The sequence below is a fragment of the Acomys minous genome (assembly GCF_964271855.1).
Source record: "Acomys minous genome assembly, chromosome: 13".
Classification (NCBI taxonomy): Eukaryota; Metazoa; Chordata; class Mammalia; order Rodentia; family Muridae; genus Acomys; species Acomys minous.
The window spans coordinates 81,144,536-81,165,014 of NC_140495.1; the positions used below are offsets into that span (position 1 = coordinate 81,144,536).

At 47.3% G+C, this 20,479-nt stretch overlaps 1 protein-coding gene across 1 annotated transcript in view; it reads left to right on the forward strand.

Annotated features, from left to right (window-relative positions):
- LRFN2 (leucine rich repeat and fibronectin type III domain containing 2) overlaps positions 1-20,479 on the forward strand; it is a 168,331-nt gene that overhangs the window by 130,516 nt on the left and 17,336 nt on the right. Inside the window, exon 2 of the mRNA XM_084753672.1 lies at positions 8,877-10,300. Within this exon, the coding sequence (XP_084609798.1) occupies positions 8,901-10,300 (1,400 nt within the window). The 5' untranslated portion in view covers positions 8,877-8,900. The remainder of the gene's footprint in view (positions 1-8,876; positions 10,301-20,479) is intronic.

Here is a 20,479-nt window from a genome sequence, read left to right on the forward strand (position 1 = left end):
CCTGCATCCCCAACAAGGACAGACCGTAAACTATGCAGAGACTAAAGCATTTGAAGGGGACAGCACACAACCTGGCATTTGTCTCCATCAAGGCCAAGCAAGCGAACTCTGCTCCTAACCCCTTCTCCACAGCCTGACTCGCACCCAAGCTGTGCACAGGGGTGTGTGTAAAGCTTCCTTCGCCCACGCAGCACTCTGTCATGAGAACCCACCTGTTCACTTGCTCACTCACCTCCATTCATGCGACACCCCCTCACACGCCCTCGGGAGTTGGTTCAGTCACACGCGCAGGCTGTCACACATCACACATCAGCCTCCTCACATTCCCCAACCCGAACCCCATCTCCATTCACATTGCTTGTTCTCGATCACTTTCACACCCCACCATGTGTGGGCCTCTCTCCATTAACCCCCAAAACATTCATTCACACAGCGATCTGGGTGTCTCCACTGCTTCCTAGAACCAGTCAGGGCTGGGGAAGATGTTTCTACTGGGGTGTGTACGTGTGTCTACAAGGTCTCATGCAGCCAGGATAACCTTAAACCCATTCATTATATAGACAAAGATGACTTCAAAGGGACCTTACTGCTTTTACTTCCTTAATGTTAAGTTTACAGCTGTGTACACCCGGGCCTATTTTATGCAGTACTGGGAACTGAACCCAGGGCTTTGTGTATACTAAACAAACACTTTACCAATCAAACTATATCCCCAGTCCCTTCCATCCCAACTATTACTATCTTTCATTTGTGTGGGGCAAACATTCCCCCACTTCATACCTTCCTGGGTTTTATTAGTCATTGGTGCTGTTAATGGTTTCCATGCGTTGAAGAAGAAAGAAAGAAAGAAATTCCAACTATAGCACATTGACACTGGGGTCTAGCCTGTTGGCAGCTTATGTAATACAGCACCAGTTATAATTATAAAGCTTGCCTGGGGCCTGCAGCCCTGAGAAATGGAACAATGATTTGGAACAAGGACTTGAATGTACGTGGTTCATGTAGGTGGTATTTTTGGGAAATACGGCAAGAGAAATGGGAAAATGAGAAAGATGGGAGTCAGGGGAAGGCTGAGTTGAGTAACAGGTTGCAGTCAATGAGGCTCAGGATCATCATAACTGAGGCCTGAGAAAGCTAAGGTCCCCATGGCTTTTGTCAGAGACTGGTCTTGGGAGGATATGTCCCCCAGCGTTCTTGGCCTGCCCCCACAGGAACAAGCTCACTCTTGTTGCAAGTTAGGCTGTCAGAGGGACCACATACTATGATTCTCCCTGCTAGAGTGCAGTTCACTCACTCACTCACTCACTCACTCACTCAGCTCAGGTGCCCCTTCAGGACCATGGACTGGGCTTGCTACCCAGGACTTAGAGCCAAATAGTTCTTGCCAGAACAAGGTCCCCAGGTGAACAGGAGTGACAGGCAGGCAAACATCCTTACACAGTAAAAGCGATCATGGCTGTGTTGAACACAGAGGCACAATCTGGTCTTGAGAAGAGGATGTGGTGTGGCCTGCTTATCTCACACGGAGCCTTTCAAAAGGCCCTAAATGGGCCTCCTGCTGTCCCTTAGAGGCTTGAGACATTGCTTCTCCCTCCCTTAACTGTTGTTTGGCAGGTGGCTCCTGTCCCTGTGACTTTGTGTGGGGACAGCTTAGGGAATGCTGCTGGTAGCCATCCTCTATGGGGGTGTTTTTCTGCAACTACCAAGAGAAGACCTTGTAGGGACTGTAAGCCTTTCCTGGGGACATTCATATATTCTTTCTCCTCTTCTCATTCCATTCCTCCTCTCTCTTCTTCCTTTCCATCCTTCCTGGGATGCAGATCCTGTGAACCCAGCATCCAAGGTCAAAGGCTGGGCTTCCAGCTCACACTGGTGGTTCTCTCCTTCCCTAACACATACTCACAAACCTTGTTCCCTTCCTGTCCTGGAAGTGTTGCCGGAGTTGTTTAGTGTCTGAGTGTGGACCCTGGCATCCTCAGCTCATCTGCCTGTCCTCTATACGACAATTAAAGAGACAAGTCAGAAGGAAGGGCAGAGAAAGGAGAGCTAGTCAATGCGGCCACATCCAGAAGAGAAACCAAGTGGCCCAATGACCTCCATTGCACCCCCAAAATCCATCTCTGGGGTCCTGTTACGATTTAACTGCAATGTTAAGCTAAGCAGTCCTGGTCAAGGTGCTGTCCTCACCGTATCAGCTCCAGTGTCACCTGAGGCATGCTCCCTCAGGCTTTAGTGGTTCCCTGGGACTCCGGGGAAATTGCTTTTTTTTTTTAATGGTAAAATTTAGATTTTTAAAAATTCAAATAATTTCTTCAGATTACATCCCAATTGTTATCTCCTTGCTTGTATCTTCCCATTCCCCCCTCCCTCCCTCTTTCACCCTATTCCCCTCCCCTAGGTCTGTGACAGAAGACGACCTCCTCCCCCACCATATGGTCACAGCCTATCAGGTCTCATCTAGATAGCCTGCTTCCCCTCTCTCTGAGTGCCACCAGGCCTCCCCACCAAGGGGAAGTGGTCAAATAGGGGGCACCAGAGTTCATATCAGAGTCAGTCCCTGCTCTCCACACAACTGTGGAGAATGAGCTGTCCGTTGGCTAGATCTGAATAGGGGATCCAGGTTTATTGCATGCATTGTCCGTGGTTGGTACAGCACTTTGTGCAGGCCCCCTGGGTCCATATCCGCCAGCCTTGATGGTTTTCTTGCAGGGTCCTTCTATCTCCCCATTCTCCCATACCTTTCTCACCTATAGTCCTAATAGCAAGTCCCAGCATCTGTCCCAATTCCCCAGTTTCTTAGTGTCCATCGTCTCAATAATCTGAGAGCAGGAGGGAGAGACACGGTGTCTGCTTAGAAGATCTTCAGTTACTGCCGGAAGGGTTTCCAAAGGGTCCCTGTCTGCTAAGCAGGACCAGAAAGAGTGTTTAGACAACCAGCTCCCGGCTCATACTTTTTGACCCTTAAACGGAGGCTCAGCCATGCACTTGTGCATCTGTGTTCCCAACCCAAGTGGAAGGAAGTCAGGTTTCCTCTTCCAACTACTAGACACAGCCTCCTGGGCTCCACAGGCGTGAGGGGCGGCAGTGATGCATTGGGTACAGTGAAGCTTAAACAAAACTGTAGGAGGAGGGGCGCAGGCTGCAGCGCCCCGCCCCCCCCTTCAGATGGCCGATCCCGGCCCCTCCCACCTCTCTACCTGGGACACTGTGGATGGGAGCTTATTCCTTCTTTACCTGAAGTAAGAGACAAAGCTTCTCACATGCTTTACAGGCTTCAGGGGGTGGGTGAGGGTTCAGGCTGGTTGCTAAGATATCTTTTAAATGGAAATCAGGGCGGAGAGACAGCGCATATATCTAGCCAGCCATCTGCTGACTGTTGCCTCTTCTGTTGGAAGCAGCTCCGGGTGGTTCAGGCAGAAAGGCTGGGGGCAGGGAGAGCTGCAGTGGAAGGAAGGTCTAAGGTGAGGCATGTCTGGGTCTTAGGACGAAGGACCAACCAGAGGAAGTTTCCTCTTCTGCACCCAGGTCCACTGTTCTCTGCTCCCCATTTTAACTGTCCCCCGCCCCCGCCACACACATTGTTTTCAGTATAAAAATCCCATCTACAGAAGCAGGAAAGACAGCTCAGCAGTTAAGAGCACTTAGTGCTCTTCCAGAGAACCCAGAGTTCCATTCCTAGCTCTCACGTCCTGTGGCTCACAATCACCTGTTACTCCAACTCTAGAGTGTCTGCACTCATGTGCTTATCTCCGCCTACAACACACACACACACACACACACACACACACACACACACACTGAAAAATACTAAAAATAACATTGAAAAATCTCATCTAGTGGCACCAATAGTAAGCCAACAGGCCAGCTTCACAATTCTGTATTTATTGCCAGCATAGCTCTGTGTTTGCATGTGTATATGCGTGTTGGTATGTATCCATGTGCGTGTATGCATGTGTATGTACATATCTCTGCATGCTCGCTGCCATTGGGGCCTGATAACTGGGCCTTTCAGCAGTGAGGCAGCTCTCTCTGCTTGAGAGCCCCGGTCTTCCTTCCAAGTTTCTCTCCCGGAGCAGAAAACACAAGTGCTCAAATGTAGTGGAACAGCTGGGCCATCTCCGGTTCCTAAGCAATCCGTAGTAGAAGCTGCCAGGTCTGGGTACACCAGGCGCATGGATGCCTTAGGAGGGGCCTCCTTTGCTTAGAGTATGGCCCGGAGCCAGGCAATCCTGAGTAAGTGGTGATTTTTTTTCCATGGTGGAAGAAAGTGTTTGGTTGGGTCCAAACTGCTTTGAACCTCATTTCCCAGTTGCTAAAATGTGGATAACTGTGCACAGGGCCACAAGGTATGGTGGAGCATATTGTTCATCGTGCAACGTTGCTTACATATTGAAAGCTGTTACCTTACACAACTGTGAGTACCACGTGCAGAACTCCAAAGGGCAAAGCAAGGAGGCACCATTTCTATTCTGGATCAGTGCCCAAGTCTGGGCTAACTTTAGGGCACTGTAGGTTCTATTCCTTCACTTCCGGCTCTCTGCCTGCCTTTCCTCCAATGCTAGCTCACAGATGCTCCGCGTGGACAATCCTGCCTCCTCTGTGGGTGGCTGCCTCCCCTGCAGGCTGATTGTGACATTTGATGGCTGAGTCCTTTCCACAGCCTGAGCTCTCAGTGCACCGCTGTTGATGTGGCTCCACAGCACTGCTTCAGCCCTGCCCATTTGCTTTCATAGCTTTCTCTCTCCCTAGGCCAGCTCCAGTCTCCTAATCTCTGCTCCCCTCTGCCACCTACAGTACCATTCAAACATGCTTGAAATCACCCGGGCCAGTCTCTTCCCCCAGCCTTTGTTCACATTCCTTCTTCAAGGAAGAAGCACCTCCCCCATTTCATCTGCCTGAATCAGGCTAATTTATCCATTTCCTTTGACTCCCCCTCTTCAAAACTGGGAGTGAAACCGCCTTTTGTTTAGCTGTTAGAGTAATGGGCTAAGTGACAATTCTCGGAATACAATTTTAATTAAGATTCAATAGTCACTTGTCTGTCAGTAATCTTCCATGCTGATTACTTAAAATATATTTACCCAGCTCTATTATTTCATCCATTTGAATTCATTAGACATTTGCTAATCCTCAACAAACATATATATATATATATATATATATATTTTTTTTTTTTTTAAATTTTGGTTTGCTTAAGATCATTTGGTAGGGTGGAGCTGTTTGATGCAAATGGGTCTGGGCTTTTCTAGGATCGGGATGTGTGTCCTACCTTCCTCACTTCCTTTACCACCTCAGCTGTATAGCAAAAACAGGTGACAAAAGTCAAAGATGGAGGGGCCCAAAAGATACACAGGTGACCACTATCCATACTACACTGAAGTGAGCTTCAGAGTCACTTGGCCTCTCGACACACAGAACTGGCCGGACTGACTGGGAGAGATCTGGAGGGCCAAGCAGAAGATGCTGGCACAAGGTGTAGGGAGACGGTCTTGGAACTGGCTCCAGGTTTTCCTGACAAAGGCTGAGGTTGAAATTTTCCTCAGTCCTTGACTAGGTACTGCCAAGTGTGGACCTAGAAGACCAGAGCTCCTCTTGATCCCAGAGAAAGGCAACAGGTAGGGCCCTCCTGTGATGCAAGAGATGCAGACACTTGGTGGGACCTGAGGCAGGGTGACTGACTACTCTGCCTGTGCAAGGAGTTTGGTGGCAGTAGGTACTGGCTGGGCTGCAATTGTTCCTGATGGGCTTAGGATAGTACTATGTGGCAGATTCAACAGGGACACTCAAAATGAAAAAAAAGTGAAAAGAGGTTAAAAAAAATCTTCTAGAACACAGGCCAGAAAATTTCCAGACAGGCCAGACAGCAAATAGCATTAGCTTTTGACGGTCCTGTGTTCTCTGCCTCCATCACTCACCTCTGCCACACAGTTAAGAAAGATGGCCCAAGAAGGATGCCAAGGAATGAGTGGGCCATGTGTTAATAAAATTTTATTTACAAAACAGACAGCAGACAGCAGTAGTTCACAGGCTGGATTATTAGGGGAACCCATAGCCACATATGGAGGAGGATCGTTTGGGATGTGCTGGTAAGTGTGAAGTACACACCAGATTTCAAAGTCTTCATACAAATAAAAGAATACTCAATACCTCACAGATCCCAGCAGTGATGACATTGAAATGATATTGTGGCTGAAATGCAATATGTCGCTAAAGTGAACTTGATCTAATTTTCAAAAAGATATTATCACTGGAAAGTCTAAAATCACATTTTGACATACTGAGTTTCTGTTGGACAGCGCCACTCTCAGGACAACACCATCAACAGGTGAGATGTGGGAAAAGACGCTGGTCCTTGAAGGGTCTCCAGGGAGGAGTTTCCCATAAAGAAAGAGACACCATAATAGAACTACATTCTGCACGACCAAACGTATGATTGAGAGAGGGTTTGTGTAGATAGTCTACACCAGTCACTTCTCTGTTGCTGTGATAAAACATCATGAGCAAGGCAACATTCTAAGAAAGAGTTTGTTTAAGTTTATAGTTCCAGAAATCTAGGACTCCTTGGTAGAGTGAAAGCCTAATGGCTGAGGACTGAGCGGTCAAATGCCAAAGACTACAGAGGACACCTCACTCAAACCATCAAGTAGTGTATGTGTAGACCACCTACTGGGTGCTTTCTCTGTGTCTGTAGTACTCAAGTTGAGACCTCTAGAGTTCTGCTTCCTTGAAATACTATTAACTTGGTCAAAACCAAGAACAGGCCTGGGGATGATGGCTCTGTTGATAAAATGCTTGCTACATAAGCAAGGAGGGTCCCACTTAGACCCTCAGCACCTATGTGAAATCCAGGTACTACATGTGCCTATAATCCCAGCTCTGTGGAGGTGAGGGCAGATGAAGCTGAAAGGAAGCTCACTGGCTAGCAAGTCAAGCCTCATAGCGGAGCTCCAGGTTCAGTGAGAAGCACTGTTTTAAAACATAAAAGGAAAAGCATATGAGGGCATTCCATGTTGACCTCTAGCTTCCACATGCATGTACACATGTGCTTGAACACACAAGTGTGTGCATATGCACAAGGAAAACAAAATAAGAAGACAAATAAAAATAGCACCAAATAAATCCTTAATCCAGTGTCTTTCCTATTGCAGAATATCTCAGCTCTTCTGAATTCGTTAACATGTACAGAGCGTTCACAAGAGCAAGCAAGTGGGCAGTGCATCCGCAGCTTATTGGCCTCTTAAGCCACTTTTGCAGAACCTAATTAGTACTCTGAGAAGCCAATTTGAGGAATGCTGGTCTTTAGGAGGCTGTACAACCCATGCACAGGAGTTTTTATAGTTCAACCCAATGGCTTGGTTTTAGCATTGCACACACACAAAAAAAGGTGCATAATTGTTACTGCACAGAATAGGGAAAAAACTGTAAGATTGGGAGGCACAAAAACCCCAGCAAATCCCTGTCTTTTTCCTACTCTACATGTCCTCAAAAGAAAAATGCTTGCTGAGTGCTGGACAATGAGTGAGGCTGTGAACACTCTAGATAAGAAAGCAGAGAAAGGGATGTGTGTGTGTGTGTGTGTGTGTGTGTGTGTGCGCGCGCGCGTGCGCGCGCGCGCGTTGGGTGTCCTGGGAATAGGGTGTCGGCAGAGGCCTCAACAAGAAGTTGACTTTCAAATCAAGTAGGCTGTGAGGCAGGTTCCTATCCATGAGCACAGGTAATCTTCACTCGAACAGGTACTCCTGAAGCCCATGAAATACTATGGATGGGCAGAGTCCAGGGAGAGGACCTAGCACCAGGCGAGTTCTCAAAAGCACCTCCCTTAAACATTTTCCCTTTCCTGATCTCTCAAAAGTTGGTATCTAAGCGGCTTGTCCTTGAAGAACGATCCAAAGCCAGTTCCCACCCATTCTGTCTTCTCTCAGGCTCAACTCTCTTCCTGACTACATCTTCTACATTTTCCATTAGGAATGCCAGTCGGCTTTCATTTTGGGCTTTCTCTGAACCAACTAAGACATGAATTAACACTGCACTTCACAAGACAACTGTAGCATAACATAGAGGTTATTGGACAAACCGCTATATGGTATTATCCATCCGTCTCTCCGTCCACACATTGATGAATTCATCTGTCTATCCACCTATTAATTCTATCCACTCATCTTTACATCTTCTCATCTACCTAGCCACCTGCCCATACACACACCTATTCACCTGCTCCTCTGACATCCACCTCTCCATTTATCTACTCAATTATCCACTCATCCGTCCACCCACCTGCCAATCATAATCCACCTATCCATCCATCCACCTGGACACCCATCCACCCACTCTTTTACCTATCTACCCATCCACCTTTCCCTCCATCCACTCATCCATCCTTCCATCTGTAGACACACCAGCACCAAGTCTATCCATTCAGCCACCCACCCATCCACCTATTATCCTTCCATCTGTCCACTTGCTTATCCATCCAACTAAAATCTAACTGCCTACTCATCTATCCACCCACCATCCAACAAATACCAACTGAGTAACTAGGATGTTCTGGGCTTCCGGACACTGTGCTGTGTATTTGGGACACAGCAGTTCATGAAACACATAAGAGATCTACTACCATGGAAGTCACATGGTACATATTATATAGGAAATAATCCAAAAGCACAAAGACAGTGAATCAAGTTGTTAGGAGATGTTAACAGCTGAGGAGAAAAGATAAAACAGAAATGCATTAGAAGAGTTAAATGAAAAGATGTAAGTATTTGTCAGGACACAGCCTGTCTCTGTTGTTCCAAGAGGCAGTGAGTCATTCCTTAGAGAGAAAAAGCTATTTGTAAGGGCAGTCACCTGCTGACCTTGAGTTGTGTCCCTCCTTCCAGGTGCCGAGGCTGAGCGACCAGACCATGGAGACTCTGCTTGGTGGGCTGTTGGCTTTTGGCATGGCGTTTGCTGTAGTCGATGCCTGCCCCAAGTACTGTGTCTGCCAGAACCTGTCTGAGTCACTAGGGACCCTATGTCCCTCCAAGGGACTCCTTTTTGTGCCCCCTGACATTGACCGGAGGACGGTGGAGCTGCGCCTGGGCGGCAACTTCATCATCCACATTGGGCGCCAGGACTTTGCCAACATGACAGGGCTGGTGGATCTGACCTTATCTAGGAACACCATCAGTCACATCCAGCCTTTCTCCTTCCTGGACCTCGAGAGCCTCCGTTCCCTGCACCTTGACAGCAACCGGCTGCCCAGCCTCGGGGAGGACACACTCCGGGGCCTGGTCAACCTGCAGCATCTTATCGTTAACAATAACCAGCTGGGTGGCATCGCTGATGATGCCTTTGAGGACTTCCTGCTGACACTAGAAGATCTGGACCTATCCTACAACAACCTCCATGGACTGCCCTGGGATTCCGTACGGCGCATGGTCAACCTCCACCAGCTGAGTCTGGACCACAACCTGCTGGACCACATCGCCGAGGGTACCTTTGCAGATCTGCAGAAACTGGCCCGTCTGGACCTCACGTCCAATCGGCTACAGAAGCTGCCCCCAGATCCCATCTTTGCCCGCTCCCAGGCTTCCTTGCTGACTGCCACGCCCTTTGCCCCGCCCCTTTCCTTTAGTTTTGGAGGAAATCCACTCCACTGTAATTGTGAGCTTCTCTGGCTGCGGAGGCTGGAGAGGGATGACGACCTAGAAACCTGTGGGTCCCCTGGAGGCCTCAAGGGTCGTTATTTTTGGCATATTCGTGAGGAGGAGTTTGTGTGTGAGCCACCGCTCATCACCCAGCACACACACAAGCTGCTCGTTCTGGAGGGCCAGGCAGCCACTCTCAAGTGCAAGGCCATTGGGGACCCTAGCCCCTTGATTCACTGGGTTGCCCCGGATGACCGTCTGGTGGGAAACTCCTCCAGGACTGCTGTATATGACAACGGCACCCTGGACATCCTTATTACCACCTCTCAGGACAGTGGAGCCTTCACTTGCATTGCAGCCAATGCTGCGGGAGAGGCCACGGCCACAGTAGAGGTCTCCATTGTGCAGCTCCCACACCTAAGTAACAGCACTAGCCGGATGGCACCTCCTAAGTCCCGCCTTTCGGATATCACGGGTTCCAGCAAAACCAGCCGGGGAGGGGGAGGCAGTGGGAGCGGGGAGCCTCCCAAAAGCACCCCAGAGAGGGCTGTGCTTGTGTCTGATGTGACCACCACATCTGCTCTGGTCAAGTGGTCTGTCAGCAAGTCGGCACCACGGGTGAAGATGTATCAGCTACAGTACAACTGCTCCGATGACGAGGTTCTGATTTACAGGTGAGCCAGAGGCTGTGGTGCGGCCACGTGGGGCAGCAACATGGCTGAGGAGGGGCTGGAGGTTAGAGCTGTGTACACCTGTTTCCCTTTTCTCCAAGGGTGCCTGTGGGGATCCTGGGCCAACTGTGCCTCTGCTACAGGTAAGGGGATCTCAGAGGTGTGCATGGAGAAGGACCATGCCTCCTAGAGCGAGGTGGAGGAGTGATAGCTACAGCTACTTTGGCAAGACACGTCTGAGCTCCTTGCTGGAGAGCAGGATGAGAGCTGAGGCATTGGGAAATCCAATGGCTGAAGAATCGCTGACTCCTACCAGTTGTGGGTGGAAAATTATGAGACCAGAAAGAGTTGTGGGTCACAGCCTGGCTCTCCACTTCTCCTGGTCAGCCTCAGTTTCCTCAACTGTGACAGGGGCCCAATCTATGAGAGTTGATAGAGGCTTTTGGTGGCAAGTAGTTTAATCAAAGTGTGTGTGTGTGTGTGTGTGTGTGTGTGTGTGTGTGTGTGTGTGTGTGTGATGTAGGTATATATATGCTAAGGCATGCTTGTAGAGGTCAGTAAACAACTTTGTGGAGTGGATTCTCTCCTTCCACTTGTTTCATGATGTGCTCACACAATGACTAGTTTGAAAATGGAGCCACAGGCCTCATGAGATGACCCCAGAGCCACAGTGCAGGAACCTGAGTCTCATCACTGACGACTTCCAGGTTGACCAATTTCTCAATAGGAACAGAGCTTATAAGGAAGAAGCCAGTGTGTCCTTGAGGGCCAGCATGCCATGGAAACAGCAGAACTGAGAGCACCTTACCTGGCATTGACTGAGCCCAGACAGGCAGTATGCAAATGAGATGGTATTGGAATTGAGCATGGGTATACATGTATCCAAAGACAGCCCCCCCCCTCTCTGTATATGTGTTCATGTGTGTGAGTTGTGTATACGGTGTGTGTGTGTGTGGTGTATGGTGTGTGGTGTGTGTGTCCATGTATATGAGTGATGTATGTGTATGGTGTGGTATGTGTGTTGTTGTTGTTGTTGTTGTTGTTGTTTCTACTGATGAAACTTAGTTGTCATAGAAAATTAGGAGAGTAAAGTAGTTATGAAAAGGATATTAAAATCACCTTGCCCTCCCACCATGCAGGTCTAACTAGAAAGTGCCTCTGTTGTTTTTTGTTTTGTTTTGTTGTTTAGGGTTTTTTGTTTTGTTTTGTTTTGTTTATTTTTTTGCATCTCTGTCTTATGCTAGCTCAGAATGATGTACATGGTCCATCTATGCCATTATTACATCTTCATCCTTTCCACTTGAGATCTGAGCTGGCTTGGCTAGCTTAGTTCCCATGGTACCAAAATACTTTGTGTTGATTTAACCCTTAGCCTTCAATCACTGGAATTTTAGGTGGCTTCTTATTGTTCAGTATTAAGTATAATACCATGATGGATATTTTTTTGGCACCAAAACAAAAATACATTTGGTGAAATGCCAGTCTCCTCACCATGTTCTCCTCAGGGTTGAACTACTGGTTTAACAAGTCAATTATAACACTTGCTTGTTGTAGTTGATTATTTATCCGCTCTCTCATAGGTGGCACACGGCCGTGTTCTTGATCACAGCTTTCCCAATACTGTGTGCAAGGCCCTGTATCTCTGTCAATTGCAGAGGTGAGACACAGGCCTTGTTTTAATTTACATTTCTTTCATAGCTTGTGAGGCTGACCTTTTGAAAATAAGTACATTTTCTTCACTTGGTGGATTTGTATATGGCTTTGACTTTTTTTTTTTAAAAAAAGCAGAACAGTAAAAAGCCACAAGTTGTGTGGCTGGCTTGGGCCTAGCTTGATGAAAGGTGTGAGCTATGAGGGTGCAGAGATGAGATGGGCACACAGGCATCAGCGTGGCCGTGTCCCTGTCATGAAGATGTCATCTTTTACACTCACCAGGGGCTCATAATACCTGGAGGGACCCCAGACCTGGAAGCAGAGTTCTTTCTGCTACTCAAGGGAAAATTCAAATTTATCCCCTCAGCTGGCTGACTGGGAATCTGGAGAGAAAAGTAAAATGAACATATCAAGGCAAGTATGCTTGTGTAGACCTTTAATCCCACTGCCTTGGAAGGCAGATTCAGGTGGATCTCTGTGAGTTCAAGGCCAGCCTGCTCTATGTAGTGAGATTCAGGCCACCTAAGTGTCTTGGTCAGTGTTTCATTGCTGTGAAGAGATACTATGACCATGGCAACTTTTGGGTTTTGTTGTTATTGTTTTTTGGGTTTTTGTTTGTTTGTTTTTGAGATAGGGTTTCTCTATGTAGCCTTGCCTGTCCTTGACTCACTTTGTAAATCAGGCTGACCTTGAACTCAGGTCGATCCACTTGCCTCTGCCTCCCTAGTGCTGAGATTAAAGGCATGCACCACCACACCTGGCCCCATGGCAAGTTCTATAAGAGAAAGAAGTTAATATAGGCTGGCTTACAGTTTCAGAGGCTTAGTTATTTATTATCATGGCAGGGAGCATGATAGCACTCATGCAGACATGGTTCTGGAGAGCTAGCTAAGAATTCTACATCTAGATTGTCAGACACCAGGAAGAGAAAGACACCCTGAGCCTGGAATAGGCTTCTGAAGCACGAAAGGCAACCCTAAGTGACACATGTTTTCGAACAAGGCCATACCTACTCCAAAATGCCATACTTCCTAATCCTTCTCAAGTAGTACCACTCCCTGTGACTAAACATTCAAATATATGAATCTGTGGAGGTCATTCTTATTTATCACCATACTAGGCTACTTAGTGAGACCGTGTTTCAAAAAAAAAAATAAAAAACCCAAAACACATGAACAAAGTAGATTAGAAAGGAAACATTAGACATTAGAACAACAACAAATCTTACAGGGGTCAAGGATGACTCCCTAGGGCTATTTGTGAAGACTAGACGAGATTCCACAAGAAAAGTGTTCATACGTTGAGTCTAAAGAGACAGCTTGGTTGGTGAAGTGCTTGCTTCTCAAGAATGAGTACCCAAGTTTGAATCGCTAAAACTCACATAAAAGCCAAGCATGGTGGCTCGCGTAGGTAACTCAGCGCTGGGGTATGGCGTTAGGCTGATCCCTGGAGCATTGGCTAAACAGCTTATCTCATACATGTTTATGCACATTACACACGTGCACACACACACACACACACACACACACACACACACACACACGTAGAAAACAAAAACAAACAAAATAGAAAAGAATGCTCTCCAAGTAGTATCAACTCATAATAAGCAGCCAGGGGATAAAAGGTGTTGTTAGTGCTTCAAATAGTACACAAAGCTATAGTAGTCCAAAACAAGGTCATGGAGGAGGAAGTAGAAAGAGGTTACATATTCCATTTAGCCGTATCCACAAAGGTATACATATCCGAAGCTTTATAGAAAACTCTAAGGAAGATATGCTCTCAGAGAAGAGTAAGAGCAATTTCTGCCACAAACATCATTGCAGCCTCACTGTGTGCATGAGGCACAGCTTTTTAGACTCTATTTCATTTAATCCCCTTGGAAATACCAAGCCTAAAGGGACAAGAGAATATCACAAAAATCTCCTAAGGTCACAGAGTCAGAAAAAGGCAGATCTGATGCTATGGTTTGATTCGGTATCCCAGAATGGCAGTACTGGGATGTGCTGTGGCCTTTAAGAGGTGGAGACTTGAGGGATATCCTGGGGTCAGTGAGGTCATTGAGGTATGCCACTGAAAGAGACTGAAGGACTGGAGTCCCTTCATCTCCCTTAATCTATCGTTATCTGTCTATCATTTATCTATTATCTATCATCTATCTATCTATCTATCATCTATCTACTATTTACCTATCCTCTACTATTTATGATTTATACTCTCTATCAATAATATATCTACCATCTGTCATTCTGTTGGTTACTTTTTTGTTTCTGCGATAAAGCACCATGACTAAAGCAACTTATACAATACAGAGTCTATCTTGAATTGTAGTCCCAAAGGGTTAGTGGTGGGGAGGCACGAAACCGGAGCCAGAGGCTGAGAGCTAACATCCTTAACTACAAACATGAAGCAGGGACAATGAATTAAAAGTGGCTCAAAGATTTAAACTCTCAAAGTTTGCTCCCAGTCACATACTTCCTTCAGCAAGACCACATCTCCTAAACCTCCAGCAGTGACACTAACTGGGAACCAAGTTCAAAGTCCCAAGACTATGAGGGACATTCTCAATTAAACCACCACAGTCACCTATATGTCATCTATCTACCTATCTACCTATCTACCTATCTATCTATCTATCTATCTATCTATCTATCTACCTACCTACCTACCTACCTACCTACCTACCTACCTATGGTCTATTTGGAAAAAGAAGTGAGACAATTGTTTTCATCAGTTTTCTGCCACTTTCACCTGGCTTACCAGAGGAGGGCCAAAGCAATAGGGTCACCCAATCTTGGGCCTAATCCTCCAGAACCATGAATTCATAAGCCTGTTTTCGTTATAGCATTACTCACATCAAGCATTTCCTCATTATCACAGGAAGCTGAACGGTAAGCATTAATTTGAACCCTAGCTTCTGGCTATGGTTTGCAGGCTCAGCCTCTGCTGTTTTACCGAAGGAGTTCATAGTAGAAGAGATAGGCCCTAAGAGAGACCCTGGACTTTTAAAACAATGCGTCTTTCCCATGACAAGGAAGGTTGTGTGGTGACTCGCTGCCGTGTTCGAATCTCAACAAGAATCGCAAACCAGTAGAGCGGAGGCCTGGATAAGATGAGATGCATAGATGAGAAACACGCATAGTATAGTATCCAGAAAAAAAAAGCCATCTATCTGTCACCCATCCATCATCTTCATCTATCTGTCTAGCCACCATCATCTACCTGTCATGTACCATCTTCCTACCCATCTAGAAAGAGATAACATATATCATCTATTATTATCTATCTACTAGCCTACCTATCATCTATCACTCTCTCTCTCTCTGTATCTATTATCTATCACTGTGTATCTATATACCTAGCATCTGTCCTGATAGTCATCTTTTTTATCCATCCGTTTGTTTCAAGGAGTACATTATAATTATAGTCACACAAGCTCCAGGTGATGAGAACTGAGCTTGTTTGAAATTGTTGCCCAGGCTTGAGGTTTTTGCTCACAAGGACATCACAGCCATATATGGACAGAATGTTAAAAGACTCCATAGCACTCTGCTGTGTTGGAGAAGCACACTGCTCAGGTCAGGAGAGGTGCTGAGTCTGTGGAGCCAGTCAGGCTGGCCAGAACAGAGCTGTACTGTATTTAATCCAGAGTGGCCAGAACAGACCTGTGGTGTGTGTGATACAGAATGGCCCAGCATAGAAATGAGATTCTAAAAGCGCATGTGAGATGAGGTGAAATTGACCTTGAAGATGAAAGGACTGAGAAGGAAATACTAGCTCCTCTGATCATTTTAAAGAATTTGTGAGTAGAAGAAGGGAACACACATGCACAGGCACATGTGTGAATACACACACACACACACACACACACACACACACACACACTCACAGGAGTAGGCACTAGCCCATCACAAGAATAAAATCCCACCAGCACCACCCTGCATAGCTCACAGGTGACTCTTAGCTGAGGTGGGCTGCTGTTCTCTCTGTGTGGGGAGAGGCTGTTCCTCCCCTCCCCATGTCCACTGCTCTCCCCTCTGAGGGGGCCCCATTAATGTTATCCATTTCCTGAAAGGTCTGGTCCAAATGATGGAGGGACATAGCTTTGCCTCCCTCTTCTCCTCCAGAGCATGCTGCTCCTCATGAACCTCCCACTCAGTCACTGGTGTGACTGACCCACACAGGCTGCAGATCCCAGACTAGGGAAACAAGCCTCAGAGCCAACCTGTGTCAGCCTAAGCACCAAACATCACCAGCTAGCAGCTTCTAGGGCTCCAGGAGGACCCAATTAAGTCCTTCCCGGGGATACTGGGGAGGTGGGACTAATGTGACACCAATCCTCTCTACCTGTGACTCTTCTTAAGCAGGACAGCATAGCTTCTGCTACCTGCATTTACTCTGTAGGACCCTAAGTCCTGATGTTAGGACCTCGCAGACATCTGAGCTCAAGAGGCCAGAGGTCAGCGATGGTGACCATGGTACAGGGTCAGAGACTCTATCCTGACCTGGACCCACATCAACAAACCTCAGGGCAATGGTGAGCAACATCTGACACATGAGGTTCTAGGCCTCATGCCAGAATTAATAGGGAGACCTGGCTAATCCCAAGTGATCAAGGAAAACTTAAACATTCTTGTTATCAGATGCCCCTAAGGCACTTCCTCTCCATACAGATGCACAGCCAAGCCCTACAGGTAGGCCCTGGGACACCCTGAGCTCACTCAGTCCTCAAGTGGTATCTGGCTTGCTTCTTGTATGACTAGGGAATATTGTCAGCCACTTCTCTCATTGTCAGAGTCAGACCTTTCAGGACAAGAATAAAGTTAACAGGGACCCCTGAGAGGGGAAAGAAGCCCCTCCCCACTCAGAAAGAGTGTCAACCCATCTCAGCTAAGCCTCATCTGTGGTGCAACATGGAGTGTTAAGTGCCCTGCATGTCATTATCAGCCCAAGTGACATTCATAAACACTTGTCTCTAAGAGCTGTCAGAAACATCTGTCAGTACACGAGATGTTAGAACAGACCCGGGAAGGGCTGGGACAGCAGCCAGCTTGCTACCTAAAGTTTAGTGAGACCAGCCAGGTTACAGGCTTGCCTTCATGCTGTGTGTGTGTGTGTGTGTGTGTGTGTGTGTGTGTGTGTGTGTGTGTGTGTGTATGAGAGGGGGGGGGAAGGAGGGCGGGAGGGAGGGGCCTTGCAGGTGGGTTGGGGGCCAGCCACAGAAGTCCTTCCTGCTCTATCAGTTTCAGACACCTCATCTCTAGAGAATGGACCGTGAAACTAGGTTCAGGGAAGATCTGCTGTGTTGCTCAACTTAGCAAAGTCACTTAAGGAGGGGTTTATTCTTCCAGTTCAAAGTCCAGTTCCTCAGGGTGGGTAAGGATTGAGTCAGGAGTGTGAGGCAGCTGCTCATATTGTATTGACAGGAAGCTGAGTGAGGTGAAAGCTGGGGTTCAGCTGGCTTCCTCCTTTTTATTAAGTCCAGTGCCCCAGTCCACTGCATGGTGCTGCCTACACTTAGGATTGTCTTCCCGTAGTTTCATCGGTTTGCTCATTCCAGAAGCTTCCTCACAGAGTAACCAGAGACTTGTCTCCTAGATGATACTGGAGCTTGACAAGCTGTCAATCAATACTAACCTTTATGCCTGCTATTGCTGCTCCACTGCCACCTCCACTTGCCCCCCTCCCCCAGCCCCTGAAAAGGGATATAAAAACAGGATCTATATTTCCAGGATCCTATCTGGCCATATCTCAGTTCCCTGCTTTCGGCCACCTAGAAAATTCACCCGGGACTTTGGAGACAAGGGGGAATCAGATAGGAATATTTTTTTTCTCTCAGAGAGGGTCTTATGAGGTGCCTATGCTCAGGACTTGCCCATGTCCCTAGGCAGGTTGGCTTCTCCTGAACATGTGGAAGAAGAGAAATATGTGATGGTGGGAGTTGGAAAGGCAGGGAGAGTGCTGCTGTGAAAGGCCACATCAAAGTCAGCCTTCCCGGGGTTGCACAGCTTTATAAATTTTCTTCCTATTGAAATCAGGTACACACAAGTAGAATGGATAAGAAAGGTAGGAGTGAGTCCTGACTCTAGCCACAGTAGGTCCCCACCCTGTGGGTCATCTTCCTAATGGTCCTGAAGGACCCAGAAGGCTGAGGCACAGACCAGGTGAGGTGCTCACTGCAGCCTCTGTTTCAGGGAAGTTCTAGGGATTTTTCTGTTCAGTATTATGTCTCCACAATTTCAAGTGCCAGAAATGTTGGCATAAGGAGGGAACAAGGATGCCAACCCAAACCCTGGTTCTACCCAGAAACAGCCACCCGGGGCCACTTAGCAGAAAATATGGGCAGGATGTGGCTCTCTGAAATCCAAAGCATATTAAGGAGTTATAATGGCAAAGAGTTATCAGGGGCCTCTCAGTAGCAGCCGAAGAAGAAAAAGATAAATGGGGGGGGGGATCTCCTATATGCCTCCACTAAAAGAAAAATCCAGGAAAAGAGTTGAGGTTCTGGTTTGGGGGCTGCCTAGTAACCAAGGACGTGGCCCAATCTTTCTTTCTTACTACTCTCAGCTCAGTTCTTGCCTTTAAGGTCACTTCCTGGTGCAAACTGTATGCTGGAGTCCAAGCTGCCAAAATCTCTTTTAGGTAGAAAGAACAACAGAAAAGAAACCATAAAGAGAGCAGACTGGGGAATTTTCCAGAAGAGCCTACCAATAACTTTCATTGCATTGTATGGGCATACATGCAAAGCTGGGTATGATGCACCATCAAAATACAGCTAGCATGCCTAAAGCCTTTGCCTTTTCCCCAGACTCATTTACTAATCCTGCAGCCAAAGGCAAAGCCTGCCCCTGCCCTCAGTCTTGCTCTGTTCATCTGTAAAATGGAATATATTCTTTTCTGCATGTTTCATAGTCTGGGGTGGAAAAGAAATTAAATCACGGCTTTGAATGAGTATCCTTTCCAGTCAGTCAAGAAGTACCAAGACCAGTAAGTACTGAGATCAGGGAGAACTGGGACTAGGGACTACTAGAAAATAAGAATTACTCAGACAAGGAAATACTGAAACCAGGGAGTACTAGATCAAGGAGTCCTAGAACCAGAAAGTCCTGAGCTCAAGAAATACTGGACTAGGAAGTACTAGTACCAGGAAGTAGCAGGACAAGAAATACTGAGACCAGGAGTTATCAGGACCAGGAAGTACTGAGATCAAGAAGTACTAGGACTGGAAGTACTACTGTTGAGGAGGCTGCCCACCTTCCCTTCCTGAAAACCTCTTCATGTTTGTTTGCCAGGCTGACTCCTGTGTCTTCATTTTCCTAAACCAAGAGAGCTATAAAAGAGAAAACTGATTTGATGAGGGATCAGGGTATGAGGTTTGTCTGGTCATAAATGTTTGTCATTCATTTGGGAGTTCCAATGGACACAAAGGAGTGACAACAGTGGAATTTCTAAAATCCACAGCAGGCTTTTGCATAGAGACGCTTTCCAGGGTGCACTGTCAGAGTTCCAATCAAACCACCACATCCCTAACTTTTACTCTACCCAAAGGTAACACACCTCAGATTGAAAAGTGCCTGGCAGCTAACTTCTCTCCTTGTCATCCCCCTTGCTCTGGCTTGGAACATTCCTGCAAATGGGAGTGGCTCTGCTCCCCTCTCTCAAAATGCATCTTCGTCCCTTCTAGTAAGAGTAAACCAGAGAGGCAGCCATGTGGTGTCCATGCATGTTTGATAGGGACGGGTCCCTGTCTTCTGAAGAGAGGAGACATCCAGAGCTCCTCCTGGTCCAGCTCCTGGTCTTGGTCCATTCTACCACGTGCTCCTCATCTTGGCTCTGAGAGTAGAACCCTGTACTAGTTCTGGGGGAGCCTCAGGGGCCTGAGGGCAGTGCTTGTGGCCACAGCCATCAGGGAAGTACCAAATACCAGATACCTGCCTGATGGCTAGCCTTTCCCAGCTGTGTTCACAGGAACTGGCTCCTTTGAGACAGCTGGGACATGCAGGAGTCAGGGAGGCATGGTGTCCAGGCATCCTCCTGATGTCGTCTAGCACTGTGCCTCAAACCCCGGCTGTACCACAGGATCCCTTGGTTGCTGTGTCACCCGTCATAATCTACTGAGTTGTCTCAGGCTGGCATCTGATGTCCTAGTCCTCAAGGCTTCCCGAGCCACTGCTGGGATCAAAGCCTCATGCCGTTGAATACCAGGACATCAGGTGTTTGGACGGCATTGGCTGATGAAGCATTTGCAATCCATGGCCGGGCTGGGAAGAAGCCCAGAGGTCCAGGTTCATTATTTCACATGCTCCTCATCTCTGGCTCTGAGACTAGAACCCTGAACTCTCCAAAGAACCAATATACAGAGCCCTTAGGAAGAAAGACCTCAGTCAGAGCAGCCCCAGGGGCACTTAGCCTACCCCTGAGTGTGAGCAGCCAGCTCAAGGATGGGGTCAGGCTCTGCTCTCCCTTCTTTCCTCATCGCTCTAGTTTCACTGCTGTTGCTGTGATAAAATAACCTAAAAAAACAGCTGTAAG